Raw genomic sequence first — 18,941 nt, 5'->3', positions numbered from 1 at the left:
CCCGGGATGCCAACAGGCAAAACCCCCTGGCTGCCAAATCAGAGCACGTGAACCTAAGCACTCGGCCATGGGGCCGGCCCCTCCTTCATGCTTTCTTTATGGCTGATTCTAAAATCTGTCTTTGTTCTTGGTGTTTTGCAGTTTCACTGCTTATATCTAAGCACAGACTTCTTTTTATTTTTCCTTTTAGCGATACAGTGTGTTTCTTTAATTTGTCCTTTTTGAGATACAATGTGAATTTCTTTCTATTTTCCTTCTTGAGATACAATTTGCTTCCTACTCTCCTTAAGTGGTCAGAGTCCCCTTACTGAGATAGGCATGGGGCTCAGTTCTGGTCGCTTTTCACATGGGCAGTTTTCAAGGAGCAAGGGCTGCTGGTGAAAGTTTGGTCACTGGGAAAAGGAAACAAACAGAATATCTGCTTCTGGCATCATGGCTGACCCAGTGCTCTGAGGAGCTCTTTCACTGAAGCTCTGCTAATACACTGCACAGGACTCACTATTTGAAATTCTGCTGGTCTCACAAGAGGCAAAGGAGATCTCCAAGGACAACCCCCCTTCCTCCTCTCCCACCCTTCTCCACAAAAATGAAAACAGATTGATCTGGAGTCTGAGAAAGCAGTATGTAATTGTTGCTACAGCAGTGGGCAGCCAGGTTAGGAAGGAAGGAACAAATTTTGATTGGGAACCAAAATTTTGGTTTGAGAGTTTGCTATACAAATGGCCAAGTACTGAAAGGAATATGTAGGGAAATGAAGTTGTAAATTTCTTGGGGTGGTGGATTTACAGGTTGAGAGATTGTCCCCCTCCCCCCCAATTTAACTTGTTCAAACATTTTTTTAAAAAAATTATTATTGCTTCATATTCTTAGGCCATTGAACCTAAATGTCTAGGTAAGACCAACACACTAGAGAGCCATATATTAATTTATTCACTCTAAGGATTCTGAAAAAATGCTTGGTTAGGTCTTAGAATTCAGCAGTGTTCTAACTAAAACATATCTTTTTTTTTTTTTTAAGATTTTATTTTTTTTCCTTTTTCTCCCCAAAGCCCCCCGGGTACATAGTTGTGTATTTTTAGTTGTGGGTCCTTCTAGTTGTGGCATGTGGGATGACACCTCAGTGTGGCTTGATGAGCGGTGCCATGTCCACACCCAGCATCTGAACCGGTGAAACCCTGGGTCGCCAAAACAGAGCATATGAACTTAACCACTCAGCCAGGGGGCCAGCCCATCACTAAAACATTTCTTTCTGGTATATTTATAGATTTAAATTTTTTTCTGCTTATCATATTTCCCATATGCTAATCTCTTGTTAAAAGGAAATATGTAACAAATAGCTCTTAAGCACATTTCAGAAACCAATTTTAACCGATAAATCTTGTTTATTATATCCTAGTGACATTAAAAAGGTCTAATGGCTAAGATTAAGGTATTAGAGATGAAAGTAGACTTAATCCAAACTTTTATATGATTTGGTCTATATATCTTTTCTTTTGTGCTGCTCAAGGTCCTTGGTATGCTAGTGTTGAGAGAAATCTTAGGGTTCACGTAACCCTCATTTTGTGGAGGAAGCTGGGATGCAAAGAGGTTAATGATCTGCCTAGATTCACAGCATTGGTGGCTGAGCTGGGCCCCCATGCTATCCTCTGATTTCCAGTTTTACAACTCCACCAGATTAGTAACTGAGGGACCACAGGGTGGGGTCTCTGTTTCACTTGCACTGAGGGCCCCCTCATGATCTACTACCAGGTGTGTCCTGTTTCGCCTACTTGCTCAGCCCTTTCTCTCCAACTTAGGAACGTCCAGCGTTTATCGTTCCCTGTGGACAGCGCATGCTGCTAGCGATCCTGAATACAAATTGATTGTGAAGAGCTTGACAAAAAAGAACTAGTGTTCCCTTGTTTCTAAGATGCACGTTTTTCATGCTTAAACATTTGTGAAAAGAGAACTGCTTTACACTTGACAATACATTTGACGTACTACCCCCCACCCCTGCAAAAGTAGCTCTTAAACTGATGATTTATCTTAAAAATTGATGACATTTAAAAAGCTGGGAAACATGGTCTATGCCTTAAGTCTGTCATCTGCTAACTCCATCCCAAACCCAGGTAAGCCTAGTATAGTGTCTGGCACATAGTAGGTACTCAAAAAATAATTGCTTTGATGTAAACATATGACTATATGAAGTAAGGCATAATTCAGTGAAAACATGCATTCTCCTCCTTCACAGTTATCTTCCTTCCTTCAGAGATACTTCTGACTAACCAGCTAATGAACTGTTTTTTTATTGCTTTTTCTCCCCAAATCCCCCCAGTACATAGTTGTATATTTTAGTTGTCGGTCCTTCTAGTTGTGGTATGTGGGACGCTGCCTCAACATGGCCTGATGAGCGGTGCCATGTCCGCGCCCAGGATCCAAACCAGCAAAACCCGAGGCCACTGAAGCAGAGCATGTGATCTCAACCACTCAGCCACGGGGCCGGCCCCCATTATTGTGTTATTTTTAATTTTAAAATATCTGGGTGTCAGAATTATCTCTGAGGAAACATTATCGACAAAAGAATTGCCAAGTAAGTTCAAAAATGTTGAGGAAGCACTGTGTCAATAATTAATGCACTAATTATAAATTCAGACTAGACTCTTAGACTTCAAAATGAGCCATGCCTATCAGAGAGTTGGGCAACCTGCTCTGGCCCTGGACATTGTGGAAATCATTTAAGTTCTTTCCTCTCAGTGGCTGAGCTTAACACTTATTTCTAGTGGTAATGACTAAGGCTGCAGGGCTGGGCCTTAGATGGAAGCAGGCAGGAGTGTTGAACATGCACAAGTTTTGAAATCAAATGAAGTTGGGTTGAAATCCAAACTTGGACTTAGTAGCTGTGTGACCTTTAGCAAGTTAAACAGCCTCTCTGAGGCCTCAGTTTACTTATCTGCAAAACCGAGGTAGAAACACAGCTATCAGAGGATTAGTATGAGGATTCAATGGGGACAATGGATACAATGTCCTTTGTATAACAAAAAAGCTAGTGGTGGGAGTGCAAACTGGTGCAGCCACTATGGAAAACAGTACGGAGATTTCTCAAAAAACTAAAAACAGAAATACCATATGACCCAGCCATCCCACTACTGGGTATTTATCCACAGAACTTGAAATCAATAATCCAAAGAGATTTATGCACCCCTATGTTCATTGCAGCACCATTCACAATAGCCAGGATGTGGAAACAACCCAAGTGCCCTTCTACAGATGAATGGATAAAAAAGATGTGGTATATATATATATATACAATGGAACACTACTCAGCCATAAAAAAAGACAAAATGGTCCCATTTGCAACAACATGGATGGACCTGGAGGGTGTGATGTTAAGTGAAATAAGCCAGACTGAGAAAGACAAATACTGTGTGATTTCACTCATATGTGGAAGATAACAAGTACATGGATAAAGAGAGCAGATTAGTGGTTACCAGAGGGGAAGGGGGCTAGGGGGTGGGCAAAAGGGACAAAGGGGCACATATGTATGGTGACAGATAAAAATTAGACTACTGTGGGTGAACACAATGAAGTGTATTCAGGAATTGATAAACAATAATGTACACCTGAAATTATATAATGTTATAAACCATTATAATCCCAATAAAATTACCTAGGAGGAAAAAAAAGCTAGAGTTCTTTTCTTCCTCATCTCCTCCCTTGGGTATCTTCTGACTTCAGGCAGAAATACCCACTGCTCAAAATATTTGGGGAGCATTGCTTCAGTGTTTCAGTACCCTCACTTCATAAGTACACTGTATACCCCTTCAACTAGTAAGAGTCTTTTGTCATTACAGCAGAGTTTTCTTATCTTCAAGATTTGTGAATAACGCCTACAATTTTTGCAATCTCCTGATAGACTAATAATACTGTTTACTTAGTATATGTTAGACTTACCCAAAGATCTAACATCTGTGAAATCACAGTCTTGATGTTCTAATTATATACATGTACAAGAACTTACAGCTTTTATGATGTACATTAAAACAAATAACTATTACATGTTTGTGATTCACCTAAAATCATCACATGTACCACTATTGATATGCATGCAGTGTACCAACACAGGAGTCCCAAACCACTCAAGGTACTTTAAGTAGAAAGGGATTTAGTACAGGGAATTAGGCTCTTACAAAACCACTGGGAGTGCAGGAGGACTAAACGTGGGGCTGAGCCTTCAGGGTTGATTCCATAACACGGTGGAATGGATCTGCCAAAGACATTTGAATCTCTGTCTTATTAGTTATCAACCTCATAAGAAGGGAATTCTTAAAGGGTCCGTCCCAAATCTTCATTATTGCTAGACAAATAACACTTATGATAAAAAAAGAAAAAAAGCCTACTGCTGGTGAATCGGAAATAGCATCTTTATTTATGAAAGACAACTTATTCATTCATTCATTTAGTTTCTCCACCTATAACAAGTCTATTCCATGTTTATCTTGCCTGTTTAATTGATTTTTAAAAGTGCTTTTCCTTCTGATTTTTGTTTGTGTATTCATTTTTAAATGGTTATACTCAAAATGTTGTGACATTTTTTGCTTGATATTTTTCCATATTATTACATACTTTTGTAACCATAGAATCAAGAGTAAAGTGAGGGGCCAGCCTGGTGGCACAGTGGTTAAGTTCACATGTTCCACTTCTCAGCGGCCCAGGGTTCGCTGGTTTGGATCCCAGGTATGGACGGGGCACTGCTTGGCACGCCATGCTGTGGTAGGCGTCCCACATATAAAGTAGAGGAAGATGGGCATGGATGTTAGTTCAGTGCCAGTCTTCCTCAGCAAAAAGGGGAGGACTTGCAGTAGTTAGCTCAGGGCTAATCTTCCTCAAAAAAAAACAAGAGTAAAGTGAATATAAAGATCAACTGTACTAGATAATTGATGTGCAGAGCTTCCCACAGATCCCTATTAAATTTTTAACAGCTATATTGAGATACATTAACCCATTTAAAGTTTTTTGGTCCATTCACAGAAGTGTACAGTCATCACCAAAATCTCTATTAAATGTCATCACTTTATTTTTAACTCATTTTTCTAAGTCTCATAATTCTGCCCATTTGGATGGCTTATTCTTGCTTGCATGCACGCGCTGTCTGTCTATCTGCTCTAAGAAAACTGCACAAGATGGGGTTAAAACCATTGCCAGGTGGCTGCACGTTGAGATTACTCCATTCAGCAGCCCTTTTTTTAAAAGATGGAATAACTTAAGCTACAAAACCACCTCAACTATAATATCAATGGATGCCAACCCAGGCAGCATGAAGAATGCAATGAGAAGTGTTACCACTGGATACCACTGGATAGCTGGTAACTCCAAAAGAAAAGAAGATAAGTGCTGGCTGGCATAACTTGTTCTAAACGCAACCATTCTATTTTTTCTGAATTCACAAATTAGGAGTCCTAGAATCTGGCTAATGACTGACATCAAATCTCCTCGCTTGCAGTTTCAGCAATACATACCCCCTGCCTGTTTTTTAAAGATCAGGATAAGGTTTGTTCATGTCCAGTCTCTGGCATCTCCTTGAAAGCAGGGAGTTGTTTTATTCGTTGGTCTGATGCTTCCTGGCACACAGCAGGCCCTCAGTACCTATATCTGTTGAGTGCATGAACGAACGCCTTTAACAAAGATTTCTCATAGTGTTTTCATGACCACTTTTACTGTTTATTTTGGTAATAACTGTCACGTGCTAGCTTCTCCCTGTCCACCAGCCCTTATCTCAAAGGTCACTTCCTTGCGGAAGCATTCCTGATCCCTACGCTAGGTCAGGTGCTTCTGAGCTCTGCTCCCTTTCACACCACTCTTATTACTGATACAGCTTCATGAGGGAAGTTTCCACACTAATTGTGTTCACCTTTGTACCCCTCGATTCCAAGCTCAGCACCCAGCACATACTTCATCAGTACTTCATCAGTCTTTGCTGAATACATGAAGTAAATTGGGATGTACTTTGTCTCTGGCTAAAGGCAAGAACTTATTCAACACAGCCGGGTGTTTTTGTCCTAGCTATTCACCTGCCTTTACTCTCAAGTTGTTATCTTTTTTTAAAGGCATAATGTTTTATTGAGGCATAATTTACATAAAAAATTCATCCATTAAATTATTCTTATTAATGTTTTTCCTCTCTCATTTTCTATGTGAAGGTGATTTTTCTGATGGTAAAAGTGGGAAGAAAACAGAAGTAGAATTTAGTGAAAACTTGGATACAGAATGGCTTCTAGAGCCCAATTTGCCAGAGTTTACATCTGTTTTACTTTTCTATTGTGATCATAAGTGAGTTAACCTCTCTAAGCCTTGGCTTCTGATCTGTAAAACCGCACTGATAGGAGTTTCTTCATTGCATACTCTAAGGATTAAATGAGATGACATGCAAAGGATCTGTTCCACTGATCCACTGTAGAGGTAATAGCTCAAACAATGTAGATTCCCTCCCGTCTCTCTGTCACCTACGAACCTTGGACTCCGTAAACAGTAGGTCTAGTCTTTCACCACCATCATTATTTTGTTCTGAACGTAGGTTTTAAAATACCCAGCTTTCTTGCTTCCCTTGTATTTCTGCAAGTCCCACTTCATTGTAAGATTTAGCTTCCCTGGCACTATTCTTAGACATTTTATTCATTCTTCGGCATATGCTTTTTCTCTCCATCTTTGGAATATGCCAGTGGGAAAAAGAAACCCCACCTGAGATCATTAGAGACGATTTTTTTAGAAATGGTTTCTTCAGTTGCCCTTCCTTTCTTCACTGGTGTTCTATTGTGAACACATAATTTTATTTTTCAAAACCTCCCGTTCTTTTAGAAACCCTTTTCCTTTTACATCCTCTCATCTCGAAATGGTGCCTGTCTTTTCCCCGGATCTGTGTCCTAAAGTCTCCACCGCCTGCCTTCTCTGTATGTTGTGTTACGGTCACCTCCCCCAGGTTTCTACAGCTTCCCCATGACCAACCAGTTCTTTCCGGGGACTCACATTACATCAGCATTCCTAACGCAGTAGCTGCTATATTCCAGACTATGTTTTATTCTAGGCAGTTCAAAAAGAACCTCAGTACCGGTTTGATTTAACATGGAGGATGAATTGTCTAAGGTCAAACGCAAACTGCTGCGAGATTTGGGAGACATATTTATATTCATATTAAATATATACCTGTTGAGTTGAAGCTTTTTCTTAACGTTTCAGAAACCCTGAGGTTTCGGATAACTGGGATGGTAGAAAGGGTGGGTTTCCAGAAACTTCGCAAAAAATTAGACTCCATCAAAAAGGACAGCTCCATACACTCCAGCAACACCCACCAATAAAACCCATCTCCACAACCACAAGATTATCTCACCCGCAAGTGAGACTGCAAGGTTCGTGGGCCTGACCGTACCACTCCGCGCGGCGCACGGGGGGATTCGTGCCCATTTGCCTGCGACTGACCGTTTCCCCCTCGCTTGGTTGTGCCCCTGCTCCCCCTGCGCAGGCACCCACAGTGCGTCAGGCCGGCGCTTTATAGCGGCAGCCTGGGCGGCTCCGCTTGCTGTTTTTCCTACTCCCTGGCTTCTCCTCCTTCTCGCTCTTCGCGAAGATGCAGCTCAAACCGATGGAGATTAACCCCGAGGTGAGCGTCAGGTGCACCGTTGCCCGGGGAGCGCAGGGCTGAGGGACAGCCCTCGCCAGGTTGCCTTGTCGCTGACTGGTTTTATTTTTGCATTTTTTCTTTTATTTGCCTTTCAGATGCTGAACAAAGTGAGTGGCGTCTCGCGCTGCCTCTGTCCCCCTCCCCCGGGAGCGCCGAGGCGGAGGCGCCCACCGGCTCTGGTTGCTTCGCAAGGACCGCGCGGCGCCCTGCGCGCTCCAGTGGCCGCCCGGCCGGGGCGCGATCGGGGCGCCCTCCCTCTGCCCCTGCCTCGGGGTCTGCGGGTGACTCTGCGAAACCTGTCGGGGGTGGGGTGGAGGAGGCCGCGCCCAGATGCGAGCGCAGGGCCGAGCTCCGGAGGGCGTGGCGCGGGCAGCGCGGACTCCGGTGCCCGGGCTTCGCGGGAGCCACGTGTGGGCCGCGCTTTGTGCTGTGTCATTGCGCCGGCAGGGGTGGGGGCGGGGCGGGGACTCCTCCCAGGCTGGGGTGAGGGCACGGAGGGGGCCGAGCCGACCCCGCCCCCCGGCAGGTGCCCCGACTTGCCTGTCTCCGCGCGCCTGGCCTACTTGTCTCTTCCGCAGGTGCTGGCCAGGCTGGGGGTCGCCGGCCAGTGGCGCTTCGTGGACGTGCTGGGGCTGGAGGAGGAGACTCTGGGCTCGGTGCCAGCGCCTGCCTGCGCCTTGCTGCTGCTGTTTCCCCTCACGGCCCAGGTAGGGGGCTCGGGGTGCGCGCTGCCCCTAAACCGGAGAGAGGCATTGAGGATAGTGTAGGCTCCCAGCTCCCCTTCCTTCCTGGCCTGGCGCCCAGATCTGGCAAAACTCTGGGGGATGGAGGGAGGAGCCCGCATCTTAGTGGTACCTACTCACTGGGGCTCCTCTTGTAATAGCGCTTATTGCCTCTTTGCTCATCCATCCAGCATTGCCTTAAATTTGAAAGAGAAGAGGCATCTCAGTTCCGTCATCCCAAGTCCAGGGAAATAATTCATCCTACTCATGAATTCGCTTGAACCTAGGCTTTTCTGAGCCTTCTATCCCGAGGAATGGCTGGTTGTTTCCCTTTAAGTGTTGTGACCTGTCTGTTTATTGTTTGGTTCTCAGGCTCCCACCTTGCTGTAAAACGGAGGGGGACGGGCTCGCCTAAACCACAGGAAAACAATAGGTTCTTTAATTCTCCACCTCCACTGCTTGGGTCTCCCGTGGACTCGGGATTCTTCCTATCCTTCCACTCCCTGCAACAAGCACACTTGGTTTTAGCCTCTCCAATGTGCCGTTTTAAAAAGCTTAATCATCTGTGTTTGGTTCTTGTGTGGGAACCTCCTTCCACCTCTTACCCTCTTTCCTCTCTGACCTTGTAGCTACATGAAATAGGTGGGCATTAGATAGAGCAGTCTTGGAAACACCTTTTCATTTCCCTTTAGATGGTCTTCTTCCTACAAGTATGCATGGATATATGTACCTCAAAGACTGAGCATCAGATATAAAAAGGTAGCTGCGATAATTGTTGCCTTGCGATGTATGGAATCCCACTAATTAGCATGGCATTGTCTATCTCCTATTGCTGTCACTTGACCCCTGATTGGGAGTGTTTGAAATTTGCTTTAGCAAAACTTCGGATGTTTACATTTGGGGCATCAATCCGAATGCAGAGTGAGCTTGACTGAATGAAGCACCGTCCTAGGGCTAGGTATTCTAGAAGCATCCTCAGCATAAATTAAACCCTATGCGAAGTTCTAGGTGTTCCTCCTAGTAAATAGGCTAAGTATTGTGGGTTAAAAAATACTTATTAAAGCTATTAGAATAATCCCACTGACGTGTCTTTTATTGCCAAAGCCTTTAGTTAAGTTAAAACAGAGCTGCCAAATAATTGCAAGTCAAATTAGCTTCGCTTTTACCAAATCAAACACAGTCGCCTCTCTCTCATTTGAGCCTCACCGAGCTTTCTTAGTAGGGGAACCATGATGACTCGGAGGTTTTGAGCAGCGCTCAGAGGCAAGGCCTCTGGGAGGCAGTGGTGCAGCGTGTTTTGCTTTTCAAAAGCCCACTGGTCTCCTTTTGCTGGATCAAGCAGCTCTTGTTAGAGATCGTTCTGGGTTGAACGTTTTATGTTTGAAAGAGCTCGAGACTTGGTCCTTTAGCTCCAGTTCATTCTTCCAGATTTATGGAGCACCTATTCTGTGACACAGAACACCTATTGGACGAAACACTGAAGCACATTGAAAGAAAAGTTGTGGTTTATATAGATGGACTTCCAAAGAAACTAGTGTTAATTTAGAAAGCATCTAATTTTACCTAGGAGAATATTGTGAAATCCTAAATGGACCACTTCTAAAAAGGTAATTTTAAGTGATAGTGAAATATTTATAGAATGTCGATGAGCAAGAATACAATTCTTAAGGATGGTACTTTCCCATTTTTAAAAAACTTAACCTATAAAAGTGAAAATCCTTAACAGTCAGTGAGTAGCTCAATCCAGGGATCTCGTAGATACATGATGCTGGAAGTTCCTACTAGTTGGAGTTTAAGTTGATTGTGGGATAAGAGATCTTATTCCTGTGATGGTACCACAGACAAGGCTTAAACTTCAATTACATTTACAGTGATGCAAGGCTACTAGAATTGGAAATATACTTCTGGTGTTCTGTTTGAATTATGCTGGTTATGGGAAACTATTGTTTCTGTAGCATTAACACCCTGTTTTTAACTGAGAAGTTATATCTTTAAGGTCTTTAAAACTCATTAATGAAAGGTCCAGACAAGCCCATTAACTTGCTGTACAGAGAGCTGTGGATGCTTTGAGGAAAACTATCGCTAGTCTCATTCATTTACCGCAAATTGCTGATCTCTCCTCATTGAATAGTTGGCAAGGAGAAACAAGTGTCACATGTTCCTCTTGTAGGATGAGATGATTTTGGGAAGTCACAGCTCAGCACTCTCGACCAGTTGCCTTTCCTTCCTAAAAGGGGTGAGGAAATAATTTCTTTAAATTGTTTCTTCCAACAGTTGAGGCTCATTTTGTCTTTGTTTTTGAAGAGAAGTATGCTTGGATGGAATAGAAGTAGAATTTTAAAAAATAGTGTGATATAAAGTGGCTGACGTTCTCGTTGGGCGTTAAATTGACTAAAGCTTGATTGGAATGCCTACACGAAATACAGTCGTCCTTGGTGTTAAAGGAAGAAAATCATGAGCTTGTCTGTTTTTCTGACTTCAGGACCCCATCTGATTCAAGTGAAAAGGTTGCCATGGTGTCTCGACAAAGCCTTGGGCAGTATCCAAGGCCGTGACTGCACTGCAGCATCAGCGGGTGGAGTCGCAGAACCTCTCGGAACCCCATGGGCCTGTGTGGGTGTGGGAGCAAGACAGGCCATTCTCTGGGCGCTGGCCAGCGTCTCGAAGCAAGGCTCCTGGTTGCACATCCCACTGTGTTTCCATTTAGGTGGTAGAACTCACTGTGCTGCCATCTGCTAGTTCTTTGCATTTTCGTTTTGAGATTTGAAAATGTTTTTTACATTCACAGCATGAGAACTTCAGGAAAAAACAGATTGAAGAACTGAAGGGACAAGAAGTCAGTCCTAAGGTGTACTTCATGAAGCAGACCATTGGGAACTCCTGCGGTACCATCGGACTTATCCACGCCGTGGCCAATAACCAGGACAAACTGGAGTTTGGTAGGTGTGGGTTTCGAGGACAGTCATCCTCTAGCTGACCCCTAGTTAACCATAACTCTTTCCAAAACCCCCAAGGGTCTATTCAGCAAAATCATTGCCTTAATTTTTTTGGAAACCTCTCCAAACTTAATCAGTGGGTGAATTCTTATTGATTCTCTCTTTTGAGGGATAGAAGCTAATTCTTCAAGAAGCATGGTTTGGCTTCTTCCACTGGAGAGGAAGAGTGAATGAGACACACTTTTGGGCTGCCTCTCTCCATAAGTTGTGAACAAGTCAGATCAGGGGTTTTAGCTCACGTCCAGTGGATGCTGTGGAGGATATAGCAGAAGTGAATTTCAGCTCTTAAGCTTGTCAAAAGCGCAATTGACAGCACTAAAATATGTTAAAATACATGGCATTATATATGATTTAGGCCAAGGGTCAGCAAACTCTCTTAAAAGGCCAGAGAGTACATTTTTTAGGCTTTGAGGGCTATATGGTTTCTGCCCTTGTAGTGCAAAGGCAGCCATAGACAAGATGTAAACCAATGGATGTGGCCGTGTTCCAATGAAGCTTTATTTACAAAAAGAGGTGGTAGTAGTTTGCCAAGCCCTGATGTAGATGACAGACAGAGATGGCTAAGAATTGAATACCTTCAGCTAATAGTTCATGCCATTGCTTGTAGCAGGTCACATACTTTTTGTTTGTTTGTTTAAATAAGGGAAGTGTGGCCAAGACTCTACTCCTGGTATACTTTTGAAATTAAAAAAATTAACTTGTCTGACCATGAAGATCCAGATCTTCTAGAAGTTGCTTTTTCAAATATTGACTGAGCCATATTAAAAAGTTGTGACTTGATCCTTTCTCTTTCTTCTGCCATAAGCTTCACTTTATCTAGAATACTGTTCTCCTGAGGCCAACAGAATAGTAACTCTTGTAACAATGGTCACAACATGCCAAAGACTTTATATGAGCTACAGCCCTCCTCATAAAGTTAAGAGATTTCCTATCACTTCCTAATTTTGAATGGTCTTCATTTAGCAAGTTTGTTATTTAAGTTTAGAGCTGAAAGTTCAAATAAGGCCTTTTGAAAGATGTCACTCTTGCTCTAGCTGTGTGTTCAGCATCTAGACTCACCTGCATTGAGCAACAACAAAGTGCTTATACCACCTGTCAGCTGGTGGTTGTCTCTAGGCCAAACTATTAGGCTCTTTACATTTCTATTTAAGATCCTTAGGCTAATATCTATCTGGATAACCATATTACAGGATTGCTTTTTCTGTCCTGATATAAAAAATCTTGGTTTGAGAACTATTGCTAGATTAGAATGTTATTGTTGCATCATGTATGCAATAAACATTAATTGTGCATGTGAGGTGCTGTAGATAAGAGTGATAGACAAGGCAGTTCCTGCCTTTATGGCACTAAAAATCTCACAAATACTTGTTACACATGGATAAATGCTGTGTAACAAAGGTGATAGATTTGAGAGATGAGTGTGAGGTGGGAGGTGAAAGGGCCAGGGTGGCAGGGAGGAGATGCAAGAAAAGACTTGGCACACTGGAGCAACAGAGTTCTCTGGCTTGAATGCAGTAAGAGGGAAGTGATTGAAAAAAGAGGCTGGGGAAGAGGGGACAGCTCATCCACATGTTGGAGGCCATAGTAAAGATTCAGGTCTCTAAACACGACGTGCTGTGCAACAGCTGAAGTCAGCAATCGGTGTGCACCCATTCGCATTACCTTATCTGTACTAATGTGGGCATTTTTTTTTAAGAGGATGGATCGGTCCTGAAACAATTTCTTTCTGAAACGGAGAAGTTATCCCCTGAAGACAGAGCCAAATGCTTTGAAAAGAATGAGGTAGGAAGAGAACTTCCAGAACATCACTTTTCAGTAACTCTGGGGGGTTTTGTGCTAATTCTTCTCTCTTTTCTGCAGGCCATTCAGGCAGCCCATGATGCTGTGGCACAGGAAGGCCAATGTCGGGTAAATACAAACACAAATCAGAGCCAGGCTGCTTAGCTGCCACCTGTGTTTCCCCTGAAGTATGTGCAAGAACCTCTTTACGGGAACACAGCAAGTGTTTTCACCCACAGCCAAATGACACCAGAAAATTATGTCTGAATAATGCTCTTCAGAAATGCAATTGGCAGTTGACGTAGTCTTGAGTAAATTCAAACTGATAGTATTTTGTTTGGATCCAAATGAGTCTAATAGAGTGAGTAACACTCCCGCTAGTAATTGAGCATTTCAAATGCTCTTCTCACAGACTTTTGGAGATAGTCAGATGTACTAGCAAGGACTGACAGTTTCTAGAAGGTTTAGTATACCGTTAATCTGAGCAGAGCCTTCAAGTCAAGTGTTAATTAGGTGTAGGTCAGTGATGGTGCCTTTATAACTCTAACTGGCTCTGCCACTTTCTAGTCCTGACCTCTGGTGACATGTTTATCCTCCCTGAGCCTTAATTTCCTCCTTAATAAAAATAAGTAATAGAATTATGATAGTTACAGTGTTTCTACCTTAATGGGCTTAGAATAGGGCCTAGTATATAGGAAATACATAAATATTAGCTCTAATAATGTAAAATAACACATAAGCAATTCCGGTTCAAGGATATTACACTTAAATAATGAGAGAATTCATTTTCAGTGAATTAAATTCTGCTTATAAAATAATCATTGCAAAATATATGTATCAAATCAACATGTTACACACCTTAAACTTACATAATGTTATATGTCACATCTCAAAGCTGAAGAAAAATTTAAAAACACAGTATAGTACAATAAAGAATACTCATTTTCAAAAATATTTCTTGACTCTCTTCAGGTAGATGACAAAGTGAACTTTCATTTTATTCTGTTTAACAACGTGGATGGCCACCTCTATGAACTTGGTATGTTTGACTCCGTTTTTGGAATCTAATATAGTTTCGTGCATTCTTTTCATGATTAATTCCTCTTACAGAATTGGTATATAACCTTGTGGTGCTGTCTATCTTTATGAAGCCAGAACAACAAGCTGTTCTCATGAGGCCGCTTAACCCTTTATCGTACCCAGAGCACTCCCTTGAGGCAACTGACCTGCTGAATGAATGCTTTAGTCACAAACCAGTAAATAGAATAGATCAGTGCCAGTTCAAGGCGTACGAGTTCATATTTTCTCTTCCCATCTTCCACCACAGCATTACCAGCATTGGGTGCCTAGTATCATCCTTTTCAGACAAGGAATGCTTTTGGAAAAAGATCAGTGCCTCAATATGACTTTGTTTAAAAAGAATTGGGACATATTGGGGTAATTTCTATTAACTGGTATGTGGCAACAAGAAAACTTGTCCATCTTGTAAGAGTCATCCCCTTTGTATTGATGGAGAAGGACTTGCAGCCATGTTGTTTCAGGTCAAGACACTACCTATGGGCAAACAAGAGCCAAGGAGATTTGGGGCCAGTTGGCAGTCATTGAGGGGCAGATGCAACCTCAAGGACCCCTTCCTGTTTCCACCTTTCCTGTATGTCAGAGACTGCATCTGACTTCTGCTCTGGTCCTTCCCAAGAGTTGGGCACAGGCGCTCTATTAGGGTAGCGAGATTGGGCTTGTGTGGTCTTGTTGATTGTAGATAAGAATTGCCTGGGATGGATTTCTAGGAACACTTAAACCTCATTTTCAGCTTGTTATAATCAGGCTTCCCTTTCTGGGAGTGAGCATGGCAGTGGTATTTGGAAGGATCTAGAACTCCCCTTTCAGTTGGGCAAGCACAGCAGCCAGAACACGTGCAGAGAAGATTGACTTGCCTGGCTTCTTGTTACAGATGGGCGGATGCCTTTCCCGGTGAACCATGGCACCAGTTCAGAGGACCTGCTGCTGCAGGTAATCTTTGGAATCTCTCCACTAGGGCCCGTGTTTCTTTAGCCAAATTGTCTATTCTGAGGTGCTCACACCTTTTCAGTACTGCCAACACCAATCATCTGGGTTAATAGCAGTCTTTAGGGCTTAAAGATCATTTGGTAATTCTCTCTACCTTATTTTGTAGCAAATGGTTTTAAATAGGATCCTTTGGAGCAGCCCTGACTAATCTGTATTGTGTGCTGTCGTTAGCCCATGGTTGGAATTAGCCTGAAAGCCATTGCTTTCCTTCCTTGTGGGATTAAGGTGACCGTTGTCCTCTTGTCAAATTACATCGTGGGTAATGACTGGAGGAGCAGCAACCTGAGCCTTTCTAATCCCTCAGGTGCTGGATTTGGGTCAGGCCTGTAGGTGGTGTACCGTGGATTCTGGTTAGGCAGTTAACTTCAGGAGTTTTTCTTCCCACATAGTCTACTCTTACAGGATGGGAGAAGCAGATTCAAAACATGCCTGACAAGAACTTTAAGATGCAGGATCACTGTGTAACCATCCTGGGACAAGGGACTACAGAAACCTCGTAGTTCTGTACAAGAGTTCACTAGCCTACGCCTCTTCACCCTAAAAATGAGGCTCTCAGATTGAATCAATGCTCTGTTATAAAGGAAAGTTCCTTAACTGTGATAAAATAAAACATGCTGTTAAGGCATAACTACTTCATTTGTAGTAGCAACGGCTAATCTTTTGAGTGCCTGCTGTGTGCAGACCAGGGGTTCGCAAACTTTTTCTGTAAAGAGACAGGTAGAAAATATTTCAGGCTTTGTGTGGCATATGGCCCTATTCCAAGTATTCAATTCTACTGTTACCGCTCCACGGCAGCCCGTAGACAATGTCTACATCAGTGGGTGTGGCTGTGTGCCACTCAAACTTCATTCACAAAAACAGGCTGCAGGCTGGGTTTGGCCCCCAGGCTGCAGTTTGCTGACCTCTGTGCTAGATGCTATTCTAGGTGACTTATATCTTTTATAGAATCCTTTTAATGAGGCTGTGAGGTCGGTGTTATTATTCACATTTTACAGATGAAGAAACTGAGGTGTAGAGATTAAGTGATGCCCTAGGTCAGTGACGTAAATAGCAGAACCATGGTTCAAATTGAGACCATCTTAGTTACTGTACAGTACTAGCTGTCTATATAATGGACCTGATGACTGCAAGGTGCTAGTGGGCCAGATTATGCCACTGTAGGAGGGAGGGTCACTTTCTCTAGTTTGCTGTCATATACACCTGAGATCAGTTAGAGCTAAATCTTGGATGTACAAGGGATGTGTGGGAGTAGTAACATGGAATGAGAAATCTAGAGAAACAGGAGCTGGGGGGCGTTGCATGAGTCAGAATTTACTTATGGGAGAGAATAAGAACACTGGCAGAATTTCTGATCATGACCCATTTGGGGGAGACTGGTCCTTCTAATAAAGCTCCTGAGGGACATCCTAACTCATTTCTAACCCTAACACCATAAAATGTGTCCCACATAGGATATCTAAAACTGTTACTTCAGTAGAATTTATTTGGTATGGGGAAGGCAGAACTTTTGTTTAAAAAAATAAATAGGGGGCTGGCCCGGTGGGATAGTGCTTAAGTTCACACACTCCACTTTGGAGGCCTGGGGTTCGAGGGTTCGTATCCTGGGTGTGGACCTATGCACTGTTTATCAAGCCATGTTGTAGCAGCATCCCACATACAAAATAGAGGAAGATTGGCACAGATGTTAGCTCAGGGCCAACCTCCCCCTCCGAAAAAGACAAAATAAATAAAAACTAACTTCTCCAATTAGAATCTCATTTAAAATTAATTGAAGATAGGGGCCAGCCCGGGGCCAAGTGGTTAAGTTCATGTGGTCCACTTCAGCGGCCCAGGGCTTTCGCCGGTTCCAATCCTCGGCACGGACATGGCACTGCTCATTAGGCCACGCTGAGGCGGCATCCCACATACCACAACTAGAAGGACCCACAACTAAAATATACAACTATGTACTGGAGGGATTTGGGGAGAAAAGGCAGAAAAAAAAAGATTGGCAACAGTTGTTAGCTCAGGTGCCAATATTTAAAAAAATAAAAAATGAATATAAACCAGCATCGTAATTAGTGAAATTTCTTATCCTCAGTAAGACTGGCTCTATATGGTTAAAGATGTTTTAGGGTGTCTAAACTGTACACTGAATTATTAAACTTGTGAGAAAATACTTAACCCAAGTATCCTAAATTGGAATGAATTTGGTCACTGCTCATTGTGTAGGAGATGGCTTTTCTCTTTAGAGACACACCCTTAGTGTTAATTAACACTGTGGATCCTACAGGAAAGTCAATTTCAGGAAAGAGTGTCTGGAGTATCAATATATGAAAAATTTTGATAGAGAATAAAAGGTAGATGTCAATCTACATCACTTAGTTTTTACAGGTGGTTCTAAAGCAGAAACGAAACTCTCACGTGGTTGATGCTTTTTAAGGGTCAAACTCATGGAGGTGGTGGTTTCTAGTCCTTGGGGGCTGATGTTCCATGACTGTTCTGTGTCTTAGAGTATTCCTTATCCTCTTAAAGGTCTTATATCTAATATGGTTTGTGGAGCTATCTTTCCACTGGACTTTTTACAAATCGAGCAGAGTGATTGATATTTATGATCCAAGGCATTTAAACCCTAGAGTTTGGTAAATAAATTAACATTAGAATCGATTTTCTGTTACCAATCTTTGCAATCTAGGTCTTAGCATTAGTAATACATGTCACTATGCCATAAATCTAAGAATCCTTCACTTTGTACCTAGAATACCAGGTGTTTAAACTTTAAGGCTGTTTCATGAAATGTTTGCTTCAAAGAAATTTGTTTCTACTCTGGGAATTTCTGAGTTAGGATAACTTTTCTCTTATGCCGCTTTATGGGAAAGAGATCAGTTTTCTATCTTGTTTTGATTTGAGGAAAAGAGCACTAATGGTGGTGAAGTTATCCCATCAAAACCAGGCACAAGGTGGGAGAAGCTCAGAGCAGTTGGTGGAAGGAATGAAGGAGCCAGAGCTCCTGAAGTCAGATCTCTGGTGCAGGGCCCCGTCTTTTCCATCACCTGGAAGTTTTTCTCTTGCCCTAAGCCAGCCCTGGTTTCCAAGTTTAACGGGAGGTTCGAAGTTGATCAGAGCATTAATAGGCCTTCCTGGTACTTGCCCTTTGAAACTTTCATTTTGAGCTGTTGCTGTTTGCATATTAATGACATTCCTCCTTTCAGGACGCCGCCAAGGTCTGCAGAGAATTCACTGAGCGTGAGCAAGGCGAAGTCCGCTTTTCTGCTGTGGCGCTCTGCAAGGCAGCCTAATGCCCTGTAAGAGGGACTTGGCTTTTTTCCTCTCTCCCCTTCAACGTGAAATATATCCTGACCGATGCAGTCTAAGATGCTTCCCTACTTGTAGAACACAGCTGTTCTCCTTTGGTTCTGCAGGCCTGCTCCTCCCCTCTGCCACACCCAAGCACTAGCAGAGCTCAGCTGTCGATCGAGCAAAGTTTGGTGTAAGCTTCAGGTGGCGAAGCATTTCCCCCAGTGTATGTCTTGTATCTCAATATCTAATGCTTTAAATGGCTACTTTGGTTTGTGTCTGTAAGTTAAGGCCTTGGATGTGGTTTAATTGTTTGTCCTTAAAAGGAATAAAACTTTTCTGCTGATAAGAAATAAGCCTAAACTGGTTTTTATTTTTTCTTTTACTTCCCCCACAATAAATCTTATTTTTATAGTACTATATATTTGTTTTCCATGTAAGCAACTCATA

General features: G+C 42.7%; 1 protein-coding gene across 2 annotated transcripts; it reads left to right on the top strand.

The window, feature by feature from the left end:
- The first annotated feature begins 7,508 nt into the window (after positions 1 to 7,508).
- UCHL1 (ubiquitin C-terminal hydrolase L1) lies at positions 7,509 to 18,847 on the top strand. Of its 2 annotated transcripts, none has more exons than XM_070261646.1 (9): positions 7,509 to 7,630; positions 7,747 to 7,932; positions 8,230 to 8,358; positions 11,162 to 11,312; positions 13,066 to 13,151; positions 13,230 to 13,277; positions 14,121 to 14,187; positions 15,100 to 15,158; positions 18,407 to 18,847. In XM_070261646.1, exons 1-9 carry the CDS (start codon positions 7,598 to 7,600, stop codon positions 18,491 to 18,493), a joined length of 846 nt encoding a protein of 281 aa, XP_070117747.1. In that variant the 5' UTR covers positions 7,509 to 7,597; the 3' UTR covers positions 18,494 to 18,847.
- The last annotated feature ends 94 nt before the right edge of the window (positions 18,848 to 18,941 follow it).

This window comes from Equus caballus, chromosome 3, assembly GCF_041296265.1.
Source record: "Equus caballus isolate H_3958 breed thoroughbred chromosome 3, TB-T2T, whole genome shotgun sequence".
NCBI lineage: Eukaryota > Metazoa > Chordata > Mammalia > Perissodactyla > Equidae > Equus > Equus caballus.
The sequence above is the reverse complement of the archived record's forward strand: the minus strand, read 5'-3'. Positions and strand labels throughout refer to the sequence as shown.

Bases quoted from the DNA above. Each gene is read 5' to 3' on its own strand.
- UCHL1 (XM_070261646.1), top strand. From the start codon at position 7,598: ATGCAGCTCAAACCGATGGAGATTAACCCCGAG. The intron at 11,313-13,065 runs GTAGGTGTGGGT...TTTTTTTTTAAG, and splicing joins CCAGGACAAACTGGAGTTTG to AGGATGGATCGGTCCTGAAA. The intron at 15,159-18,406 runs GTAATCTTTGGA...TCCTCCTTTCAG, and splicing joins CAGAGGACCTGCTGCTGCAG to GACGCCGCCAAGGTCTGCAG.